Here is a 12515-nt window from a genome sequence, read left to right as displayed (position 1 = left end):
TTGTACAACAATGACAGTTGGAGGTTGGACTTTGTATTTATGTTCCCCTAATGAGTTTCATCCTTTAGCAGAGGGAAGGGAGATCTGTTACCAAAGAATTATTCATACAGAATCTCTTGGTCTAGTGAATCCTGTGTGAACATGCTTGTTTGGTAATTATCTCTTTAAGAAGAATAAAGAGGGTTGAACTGGGAACAGACTTTGAGAATATTTTTTGTTTCTCTGATCCATCTATGGTGAGTATTTTGTAGGTGTCATTAGAAACACAGGAGTATATGGGTTGCTGTTAGCTTGGTTTTGGTTTTGTTTTCTTTTTAAACAGCAGCTGAGGTCTGAGGAATAACTGAGTTTGGTTATCACTAATGTTAAGGGTGGAGGTGCTACAAGACACAATGCAGTCAAAGAACTTACGAAGCCATACTATGAATAAATAGGTAAAAATAGTGTTGAATAAAGAAGGAAATCAAAGGGGCAGAAGGGAGAAGCAACAGCTAACCCAGGAGAGACTGTGTGATACATAGTCATGTGGAAGTAGTACTGTGCAGATGAACATTAATTCTTTTCACTAGCTGGATGAAATTATGTCATCCAAAACAGCAGTTACTGAGAATACAAAGTATGTGTTTGCTGTTGTGGTTTGAGTATGTTCGTGCACACTCCTTTACTTTGTAATAGGGATTCTAGAACGTGAAATGTGTTCTTACTATGAAAACAGCATGAATTAGAAATTGTTTTGCTTCAAAAATATATAAAAGCTTTGAGGGAGTAACATTTCAACATACTTTTCTTGTTTACAAATTGAAAGGGTATGTGCATTCATTTTGGTGTGCCTATCTAATTGAGAATTTGTAGTCTGTATTTTGAGCAGTATTGTTTTTAGCTCCATTTTCCAATGTTTGTGTCATCTACTAGATGCTTTTGGTGGAAGTAGGTTTTTTTAATACAGTTTTAGGATTCTAGTAGGTATAATTGCCAGTCCAGAATTAAAGCCCACTGGATCCCTAGGATTTCTGGAGCAAAAATGCCTGTGCAATTGATGTAAACCACTGAAATTCATTAGAAAGTTCTGTGGGAATATTTTACTTGATGCAAGTGATCTTTTGTGCTGTGTCACTCAGGCTGGTTAAGTGAGATGCAGAAGAGGTGGTGAGTTTAGCTTTCATTCTCAAACAGAATGTTTCACGAGTGATAACTGGTTTTGGATTTCTTCTAGGCACACCTGCCACCACATCAGCAGCGACCACAGGCTTTAGTTTAGGTTTCAGCAAACCTGCAGGTTCAGCCACGCCATTTGCTTTACCTGCTACTTCTACCTCAGCGGGTGGCCTGTCATTATCATCTGCTCTTACATCAACTCCTGCAGCAGGTAGGAAAATGTTCAGGGGTATGGGGCTATTTTTGGTTTGCTTGTTAACAATAAAATTTTATTGTATAACAGTTCCACATCTGTTTTTCTATTATTTACGTAATCTTGTGGTCCATGAATAAAGGGGTTCGTTGGACTTCTCGAGTTCTAAATTTGGGTACCCTAATACAGACAGAATTATGGTCAGAGAACCTAGTGCTATAGACAGCATATAATCCAAGTCATTAGAACTGTAGCAAGAGCTGGTTTGTCATGTACAATTATTTTTCTTATTGTTAACCTCACTAAAGATTGAAAGCTTCCTTCTTACGCAGCTGCAAATTTGGGAAATGTCTACCTGTTGCAGATGGCCTGAAATGGTTAACTAGCATTGGAAATAATGTTTTTAAACATTTTAAATTACTTCGCATATTATCATACCTGTCATCATATTTAATTCAGCTGAACTGCACCATGCATGATGGTATTTGAGACTCTTATTTTTCTTAACCTTCGTAGTCTGCATTTGAGTTCATCTCTCCAAGCTCAGTGTCCTCTGTTCACTGTCCCTTTATGCTTGTGGTCTTTCTCTACTCAGTTCTTCCCTTTATTACTAATAACTTTTAATTGGTATTCCAGAAGGCAGCTCAAACCACCATGGAAATGTTACTGTATAATGTGTCTTGTGTAAATATTTTAATGTTAAAACATTGAAATGTCAGCATTTTAATAAAAAAATCAGTGTCATTTACTAGTTCAATTATGCTCTAAACTAAAATCTGTCCTAAGTTCTAGAATCTGTAATGTTGTTGGCGACTGCCACGATTTTTTTATAGTTGCGGGTAAATATGGACTAATTAGGGTTATGAGCTTGCAAAGCAAAATAACATGTAATTCAAAAGGCTATGGCTTTGTGTGAAAACTCTGCAGGAAATAAAATCACTTATTATCCAGTTATGATAAAGATGCTGTTCAGACCTTTCAGTTATTTTAGATTGTGTATGGAAGTATTTGAAGGCAGTGTCTGCATTAATCTGGTTTCCTTTCTCTACAGGAACTACTGGCTTTACATTAAATTTGGGTGGCACAACTGCTCCGACTACAACTGCTTCCACCGGCCTTTCCTTAGGAGGAGCCTTAGCAGGCTTAGGAGGTTCACTCTTCCAAAATACAAGCACAGCAGCAACAGGTGAAAGTTATTTTAGTTTTTTCTCTTGTCTCAGAACAATGACATTTAATGTATGATTGTACAATGTAAGGTTTATTTTATACAAAGTGTTAACACTGTGGAAGTGTAGTTTTTAACAGTGTTACAGTTAAGAACAGTGTTGATATCAATGGACAATAAAAATTAACCTGAAATAATTGTCTCTTTTCTTACTCTTAAATTAATTTTTACTTAACACTTTTGAAAAAGTGAAAATATAAGGGAATCTTTGTCATTCCCACAATTGGCTCAAGGAAGTTGATGATATATGGGGAGAGGACAGTGATACATGACTATCTATAGAGAAATGGAAAGCTCCTTATTTTTGGTGGGTTTTGGTCTGAATAAAAGATTTCATTGTCAGTGTTGTCGTCAGTGTCAGTGACATCACTGTCATTTCATATCTTCCTTTTTTAGCTCTAGAGGAAGAATTTGTGCTGTGTTGTAGTCTTGATAACAGTGCAAAAGGTGAAAATACTGTTTGGATTTTTTGTAGGACTTGGGCAGAATGCTTTGGGTTTGTCTCTGGGGACAACTGCAGCTCCTTCAACTACTGCCAGTGAAGGGCTTGGTGGCATTGATTTTAGCAGTTCTTCAGACAAAAAGAGTAAGTTTGTTTTTAAACATTTTTTAAATTGAGAGAATTATCAGAACACTGCAGCAAAGACTATTTTATTGGGTTAGGAGTGTGGCATTAAAGTTGACAACTATAACTTCCCTCTTTCAAAGGCATTTCAGTTGATTTCATTCTTAGATATTGTGCTTGTATGGAGGAACAAGATTGTGTTTGCAAATGCAATGTAATACTAATTAATTAATTTAAAAATATGTGTAAGCTTGAGAAGCAGGATTTAAATCCTTGAGCTTATTGGGAGTGAAGACTGAGGGCTGCTTGCAGAGATGCCATCACAGGTTTCTGCTCTGTGTAGATTGTCACTAGAGGGAGGAGCAGAGCTATGTTTAAGTAGTGTGTTACAAGTGTGAAGAGCACTGGTTTGAAATTACTGTTGTCCAGCTGTAGCAGATCTTAAACTTGTTTTTTTTTCTTTTGAAAGCTTGCACAACTAAAGTGTCCTAATTTTTAGATATTACTCTTCCAAACTGTTTCTGGTGGTGTGTAGTTATATATGAGATATTCTATCAGGTTATTAAAAGCAGTTATAAAAACTTTATTTCTGTGATAGCTTTAAAGTACTTAAGTGAGGGAATAGTGAGCACTAACATATGGACACTTGTTAATTTGCCTTGCTTTTGCTGGGGAATCTGTTAATGTAATATCTTTTATTTCATTCAGGACTGAAATTTTGAATTAGGTATGCCAATAGCTAAAAGAGAAGACAATATATAAGCTCCATGAAACCAGCTTAGAGAGTAGCATAATTTGTGAAGAGTTCTTACTTGTAAAAGAGAGGACACATTGACTGTCAAAATTGGAGTACTCTGGATGATGTTCATTGTATTTGGAATTTATTACTGAAACTTGGGGTAATGAAAAAGCTCTGATGCATGGGGGATTTCCATTACTATAATATTTGGATATCACAATACTTCCATAACATACAAGTATCATAAAATAAGGACCAGAGAGCCACAGAGTGAAAATCAACTTTGGTAGTAGTGTTGTTTAGTTCACCTCTTAGGGTGGAAACTTAAATGAGTAACCTGAATTCCCCTGTATGTTGTATAGTGGAACTGCTGAGTTGGACTACTGCTATGGGGTAAGCAGTGGGAAATGTCAAAGGAGACTTTTTTTGAGATGTTAATTCAGAAGTGTTTCCCTTAATGGCTTGGCAAGCAGCCCTTAAGCAGCCCTTATAAATATCCCTACCTGTGCGAGTGGTGGCACCATGATTTTGAGGGTTTTATTTCCCTTTTCCTCATGAAGCAAAGGAAGGAGGTGATAAGGCTATGAAAGAAAAGTGCCCTAGCAATCCCAAGACTAGCCTGTGTTCTCTCTTCTGTAACTGGTAATAAAAATTTTTGCTTCTTACCATCTAGTATTTCTTTAAAATATGGCTGCAGGGAATAAAAACCTTTTCCAAGAGATAATTTCTTCTTGTATTGCTAAGAGAGTGTTAAAAAGATAAAATCTGAAGCACTTACTTGCCTAGAAAGTAGCAAAATCTGATGTCAAATTTGTGTCTTCTAAGTATTGTGACATACAGCAACAACTTCAACAGAAAGAAGTGTCTGGAGAACAAAAGTAAAGTGTGCATATCTTTCTGCCTATTTTTTAGATCATCATTTAGATGAAGTCCTAAATTCTGCTGTTTGTCCATCATGCTTTTTTTTTCCCCTTAATTTCATGTAGATATTTTTCCTGTTAGTAGAAGCCATAGGGAATGGTTGTGAGTGCAATCAGTCTAAATTCCTGGGTGACAGTCTGCCAACAGTTTAAATAGATGTTGCTTCTAAAACTAGTACTTTCTGCTGGCAGGAGCACTGACTTGTGCAGCTTCAGACGTCTGTGGTACTAGCATTAGCTGTGTAGCTGCTTTCTGCCTTTGTGGCACTGACAGGATGTGAATTAGATTCAGCTGAAGAAGATGAAGCCCTTTTCTTGGGCTGAGTGGGTGCTCTTCCTAGCAGACTGCTGCGGGATGGAAGGCAATTACTGCCACAGCCATAACTAGAAATAGTTGTGCCCTGTTATGCATGATGCTGTTTTCAGTTCTGTTCTGTCACTCAGAGGCATTTGGCATCTTGATCCACAGATGTGCAGTTTAGAGTGTGTAGGTGGCAGGTAAGCAGTAATATTTTCAGTTCTGTAAAATCTCACTCACTTCTGGACTTAATGCATTAGCAGAATTCTTTGAGGAAGCTCAGTGGGCAGGTGTTCATTGCCTTCATAGCTGAGAGGAGTCTGCCATTGCTGAATTTTAACACTTGAATGTTTTGTGGGTTCAGGTCAAAGTGAGTTGAGGTTGCATAAGCAGAAACAGGTTTCGTATGCAACTGCAGTTGTTCATGTGTTTGTAGTGACTTGTGTAGGTTGTTACTCCGAGTGCCAGGAAGTTAGCACTTCAACTGTTGAGCCATTGTTCCTGAAAATATAGTTACCTCTGAAGGGGTTGTAAATTAAAACCCACTTTCTCTTACAGCTAGCCTAGTCTGTTCCGCTTATCATGAGAAATCAAGTAGATTGTAGTCATTAGTTCTTCCTTAAAATCTCATTAAGATTCTTTTGTTTCTTCTTCAAAGCTTTATTTATGACCTACAGTTTTTATCTTCTAGGTGACAAAACAGGAACAAGACCAGAGTAAGTGTCAGATTTTCATTATGTTCCATGTTGTAATAGAAAAAAACTAAACAAATATTTTCACTTTTCTGCTGATTTGATACTGAAAAAAGATCTGTATAACCAACATTTGCCATATAGGTAATTTACTAATGTTTGGTCATGATTTTAAGCAATTCTTCCTTCAAATGCAATACGTACAGCTTATCTGGCATCTGCTGTAGACCGACCATCTGATCCGAAAAGTGGTTTCTGCAAACTTGCAAAGTTCTCACACTGCAGGCTTGAACCCTGGCATAGGATCTGTGTGTGTTAATCCAGGTCACTCCTAGTTGCAATATTCATGCAATGAGTGCAAAACTGTGTAATCACTCACCTGAATGTTTTAGTGATATTTACTAGACAAGCAAAAATGTTTGGCAGTATTGAAGGACCACCTAAACATTCATTGTCTCTCGTAGAGATAGCAAAGCGCTGAAGGATGAAAATCTACCTCCAGTCATATGTCAAGATGTAGAAAATCTACAGTGAGTAGTGATTTTTATTTATGATGGTTGTTCAGCTAAAGTATTGTATACTGTTGATGATCTGTGACAAGAAGAACACATTCCTGCAGGCTGCATGAAGGATAAGTTACTAGCCCAGGGCCTCTCAACAGGTCAGTTTTGGGAACAGAATGAATGAATAGTTCTAGTAGCTGAAGTCTTAGCATGGTTTTTTTGAGTCTCACTTTTTCATGTATTTATGGAAATGGGTCTGCCCAAAAATATGCTTGTACCCTTCTCTCTCAGAGTATTAAGCCTGTTGCACATGCATAGTGAGCATTGAACCTTATATCCATATTGCATGTGCATCATGGATCTTGTATGGAATAGAGAATTATAAAAGTCTTCCCTTGGGCAGGAAGGAAATGGTTTGTAGACTGGGCTGCATGCCTTGCATTTGTGAGTTCAAAGTGGTAATTGCTTTTTCACAGATGCTTATGTATTACTGTATATATAAAATGTTCTCTATATCTTAGTTTGTCAGGGGTCAACATAACATTTTTAAACCCTTGCTATTTAAAACTGAGGAATTTGGGGAAGGGGGATTGCTTTTGTTTTGGTTTGGTTATTTGCAGTATTAGCATGCTAGGACTTAAGATAGTACTATGCCATATGATAATTTTACTGTTCAGTACTTGGTTTTGGAAAAATAAATTTAATAGCTATTTAAATAATGTGACCAAGAGGTAAACACGTGGGTACTTCAGGTTCATTATATTATGTTTCTTTCCTCCCCACTCCCATTTTTTTACCTTCCCCAGGAAATTTGTGAAAGAACAAAAACAAGTTCAGGAAGAAATTAGTAGAATGTCCTCTAAAGCGATGCTTAAAGTTCAAGAAGACATTAAAGCTTTGAAACAGCTTCTCTCTGTGGTTGCCAGTGGGTTACAGAGAAACATTCTTAATATTGACAAGCTGAAAGTTGAAACTGCACAGGTATAATTGAATATAACCTTTGTTATGTAGAGTTTATGTGCTGATTATTTCATATAGGATAGCTAGCCTTTTTTATCAGTCAACATATGTCCCAACTAAACAGCTGTTAAAACAGAATGAAAAATTGAATCACTTCTGATCTCTTTGAAGTTACTGGGGGAAACTGAAATTTGTGCTGTCAGTATTTTCAGATAAGTACCATAGCAGTAAAATGACTTCTATTCAGGAAAGCAGTCCTACAAAGCAAAGGCAATAGACAGGAATGTGTGTGCACTTCAGTTCAGTTTTAGTAATACATTCAGCTGCTAGTGAAGACACATTTGTAACAACATAATAGACTCTGGAGCAGCAAAAATACGAAGACATGGTCTTCTGATAGCTTTGGTGGAAAAAAATACCAGATTACCCTATAATGTTTCAGGGACCAAAATTTCTTGATTAGCACTACTATTCATTTAGGGAACTTGAGTCACTTCTCTGTCCACCAATCTGTGTCTGAACTGTGCAGACAGTTTGATCTCAAGTTCTGATGCAGATGTTTTTCAAGTTCTGTACCACCTTTATTTCAACTAGCATGTCAAGGCTGCTTGCTATATAAATAAGTGATAATTTATTCTCAAGTCAAAAATTTGATGTTTTTCTTTATTCTATAGTTGCCCCTTTTCAACAGTTTTTTGTGAAAACAAAAGCTAGTTAATGATATTTTTATATTTCTGTACATAATGCAGTTGAGTATAATCACAGAACCAGGCACTGAGAAATTCTTAATGGTGAAATTATTAGGAAGTATTAAGCAGAAGTGTATGCTGTAATTATCATGTATAACATTATAATTTCCATAGAGAGGCATTTATCTAAAGTGATTTATGTTTTTTAAAAAGTCAAAATAATCTTTTTTTTCCTATTTTTTCTCTTTTAGGTATGTTACTTCCTTGTACTTGACTATTGCTTTTTTCCTCCTCTACCCCTCAATAATTACAATATTTCTGAAGTAAAATAAAAAAAATTGTCTCTGACAGTTTACTGTAGTATTTTCTCAACTTCTGAGCAGTTGATGTGCTTTCAGTATGTGCTATCTTTTGTTCTGTCCCCAAACTTTTGTTGGTATTTATGGTTCTCCAACTTTCTGATAGCCAGTTCTTTGGATAAATTCTGATCATATTTTACACAGTGTTAAATACATGAAGAAAATATTTTATGTGAGTGAAGAGTAGAGTCCTAGCATTTTTATTTTTGAACACTTTGTGCAGAAGCTTATATTTTATTAATTTTTCTCTTGTTTATTTAGGAGCTAAAGAATGCAGAAATAGCATTGCGAACACAGAAAACTCCTCCTGGTCTTCAGCATGAAAATACAGCCCCAGCAGAGTAAGTTACTGTTACTCATAGAAAATAGTCAATAGTACAACTTGGAGAAGAGGAGAATTGAGGAGACCTTATTGCAGCCTTTCAGTACTTAACAGGGGCTTGTACAAAAGGCAGGGACAGAGTTTTTAGTAGGGCCTATTATGATGGGGATGATGATTTTAAACTGAAGAAGGCAGATTCAAGGAAGAAACTTTTTCGGTGAGCCTGGTAAAAGTGGAGAAAGTTGCCCAGTGACATGTTGGATGCCCTGTCCCTGGAAGCATTCAAGGTCAGGATGTCTTTGCTTATGGCAGGGGATTTGGAAGGGACCTTTCAAGGTCATCTAGTCCAACCCAACTGTTTAAAGATTGTATGAACTTCATAATATGATTTTTTTCCCTTGCTTCTTGTAACATTTATATGGAATGCTTCATAGAATCGGTGTTTTATTTCTTCACTTAAATTATCTTTGTGTCTTCCACATGAAAAATACCCTTTGCTCTCGTTGCGATTGTAGAGTGACATCAACAATGTTATACAACCTCACTGTGCAATTAATTGAACAAAAATTTGCAGCTAACAGAGATCAGGTTAAAAAGTTCAGACAAATTAGTAAAATTTAATCATACAATTTCACTGTATTACTCATCTAGCTACTTCAGAATCCTGGTCGAACAGTTTGAAGTACAGCTGCAGCAGTACAGGCAACAAATTGAAGAACTGGAAAATCATCTTGCTACTCAAGCAAATAATTCACACATAACTCCACAAGGTAAATGTTTCAGTTCTAATCTTTTGTACACAAAGAATTTAGCAACTTATAATGAAAACTTAGTAATTAAACTTTCCCCTCTTTCTTTGTTGGGTTTTCTCATTTAATGTACTGAACAAATTAGTGTTCAGATGAATTCTGTAGTTGTTCAAGGTAAAGATTTGGAATTAAAAGTTCCATTCATAAGGGTTCTTGAACTATTTAACATGGATCCATTTCCTGAGTTGTGATTTTTAAGCCTGGTTTGTTTTTACATCTGCATCTCCCTCCCTTCACCATCTAGCTGATATCTGGCACCTTCTGTTTTGCAGTGGCCTTCTGGCCAGACAAATCTGGGTACCTGATCTGTTAGCACCAGATCAAAATGAGAGCTTTTCCTTAGTTTGGAACCTGTTGGCATTGCCTTCAACTCTGACCAGCTGAGAACATTTTGTTTTGTTTGCTGCCACATCATTCAATCTTGAGAAAATCTCTCTGGTCAAAGAATGCTGACCTCTGGGCAGTAGTCTTCTGGTTGTTTACCATTCCTGTGGTCATAGACAGCTTTATCTTCTGGGCCATTTTAGATACAGGTCCTGCAATAAGTAATGATTTCAAGTGCTTGTCTTTTTGTGCTAAGTGCTACTTGAACATCTTGCCATCACAGAATGGTGCACAAATTTTATATGGACTTTATATGTCAAAAAGCAAGAGGACTGTCTAGATCTAGCTTCCATAGTAAAAGATCTGCTGAATCTTGAGGGTTCTCTATCTTTGTGTGACCTTCTTGTCTATCAAGAATATGAGAAGGATGCCTTCACAGGTTTTCCTAAGGTTTTCAGCAGTTTCTACTATAATCGAAAGGTTCCTTGCTTGTGTAGGCAAGGGTCAATCTGTTGTGTCAGAGCATATTGTCAGCAGTATCTGGTGATCTTGTCAACACGATTGCATATGTAGCTGTTACTGTACAGAAAAAACTTCATTTGCCATGCAGATTTCCATGACTCTGAATGTCCTGAAAATTTTGCAATATCTAGTAGTCAGTATCAGCAAATTGTCTCCAGACTAATTTAAAACTTGTGACCAGTCTTCCTGGATACTGCTGCCTCCACAACCCTGTGGGCTGGCATGAATTGATTCTACAGCTTTCCTGTTTTTCAGGGGTGAAATTCCTCTATGGATAGGCAAACATTTTCAGTTCAAGAATCATTGCTAGATCTATGCATCTTCAAGAACTTGATAGCTACTAAATGCATTTCAGTGTACATGTATCTAAATATATTTGTGTTCAGTCTATGTGCATCATTCAGAGGAAACACAATAGCTGATCTTTTCACAATGAAAGAACAACTTCAGTACTTTTATGTCCTCCACTTTGGTACATTGTTTCAGTGCTTCTATGAGAACAGCATTTTTTTGTGAGCAGATACCTCATTCTGCCAAAATCCTTGAGATTTTCCCTTTGGTGCTAAGGTTTTGCCTTAGTGTTCAGTCAATGCCCTGAAAATACTTTTATATCTCTGTGGGAAATAGGATATCTGAAATAAAAGGCAAGAAGCTCCCTGTTGGTGTTTCTCTTGATTATGATATCCTTGTTGGTAGAGCCAGATTAAGAGATCCTGTGATGCTTATTAATTATGTCTTTAAAATGTAAATAAAGCTTTCATTCTACTACTTCTGACAAAATCAGCTGAACACTTAAGTATGTTTTAAGTCAGAAAGAGTGGAAAATATATACAAAGGCAAGCAAATCTGATTTAATGTATCTAGATAAAAGCCAGTGAGGTAAAAAATGTTCCTATGTAATTAGGTTAAAATTAGTTTAAATAATGCTTTTTCTAAATAATAGAATCATAGGAAGCTTTTTGCCATGTATATAAAAATAAATCTGAGAAAACAGTACCTTTCAAAATAAAGTTGGAAGCCCTGTTGGAAAGTTATTAATGATAATTAATTTAAATTTATTAATTATTATTAATTAATTATCCAAATCCTTGGATAATTTGTGGCACCCAGTTTCTGGGTCAAATCTCGTATTTCATTAAATGGTTTTTGTGTTTTGTGTGCTGTATGGGTTTTAGGTGATCTTCTTACTTTGGTATAAACACTGAATCTTTTCTTCTGATAATGAGATTGTTACTTACCAATATTTTATGTGCATCTTACAGATTTGTCTATGGCTATGCAGAAAATCTATCAAACATTTGTAGCTTTAGCTGCACAACTTCAGTCAATACATGAAAATGTAAAGGTATGTTTTGATGTGTTCCTGTGTATTTCCTGTATGACTGTAAAGGATCATCTTCAGGTGGTTTTGTTTTGGGTTTGTTTGTTTGGTGGTTTTGTTTTTGTTTTTGTTTTTTTTTTTTGTCCTTCTGTTAAATTGGCTGCTTTTAAAAATTTTCAAACTGTCCCAGAGAAGTGCTTTGATTAAAAAACTAGCTTTTGTTCAACTGAAGTTGCATTTAAAGTATTTACTAATGGGGATGACAGCAACTGACCACAATCATTTGTGTTAGAAAATGTTTTTCATTTAACTCCTTTCCTTCTAATTGTTGATTTTTAAAATGTCTGTTTTCAAGATCATGCTTGTATGTTTTGATTTTTGCCCAATGACCTCTTGATCTCAGGCAAAGATGATCTAAATCTGCTCTTGCTCAAATAGGTAACAGGAGAAAAAAGTGACTTTCCATATGTAAGATTTTTCAGCATATCAAAGAATGTTGTTTAAAGTTGTGTGCTGTTCATTTATTGTTTTTAAACCTGGCTTTCAGGGTAAGTAGTATTTGTAGAAAGAAAAATAAAAGTATCAAAGCTTAGGTATCCAAGGTCCTAATTAGGCCTATTTTTTCCATCACGGACTATGGCTCATTCCATTTCCATTTTCCCATTTACTGTTCTGGATATGTTGACAAAATGTCACTGTCCTCCAATCCTTTCAATTCATGATTTTTCTTGAAAACATCAGAATCCTTCAAAAAACCTACAAAAAACCAAACCAAAACAAACCAACTTGAAGAAGAGTACAAATGTTTGAAATTGTTTCTGCTAAGTGACTTCCTTAATGGAAATAGCTGTGTTAAAACTTCTGCTGGTTTCCCTCTCTGAGCTTCTTCTGCACAGCATTGCTAGTTCTCTAAACATCT

The 12515-nt window shown here is 36.0% G+C and overlaps 1 protein-coding gene across 2 annotated transcripts in view; it reads left to right on the top strand.

Annotated features, from left to right (window-relative positions):
* NUP58 (nucleoporin 58) overlaps positions 1-12515 on the top strand; it is a 36318-nt gene that overhangs the window by 5700 nt on the left and 18103 nt on the right. For both annotated transcript variants that reach the window (XM_071434046.1, XM_071434045.1), the window contains exons 4-12: positions 1214-1366; positions 2400-2534; positions 3049-3159; positions 5787-5811; positions 6252-6317; positions 7097-7271; positions 8560-8639; positions 9272-9390; positions 11538-11620. In XM_071434046.1, the coding sequence (XP_071290147.1) occupies positions 1214-1366; positions 2400-2534; positions 3049-3159; positions 5787-5811; positions 6252-6317; positions 7097-7271; positions 8560-8639; positions 9272-9390; positions 11538-11620 (947 nt within the window). The remainder of the gene's footprint in view (positions 1-1213; positions 1367-2399; positions 2535-3048; positions 3160-5786; positions 5812-6251; positions 6318-7096; positions 7272-8559; positions 8640-9271; positions 9391-11537; positions 11621-12515) is intronic.

The sequence above is a fragment of the Agelaius tricolor genome, unplaced genomic scaffold (assembly GCF_023055355.1).
Source record: "Agelaius tricolor isolate 1412-34295 unplaced genomic scaffold, bAgeTri1.0.p SCAF_9, whole genome shotgun sequence".
Classification (NCBI taxonomy): Eukaryota; Metazoa; Chordata; class Aves; order Passeriformes; family Icteridae; genus Agelaius; species Agelaius tricolor.
This window is presented reverse-complemented; position numbering and strand designations above follow the sequence as displayed.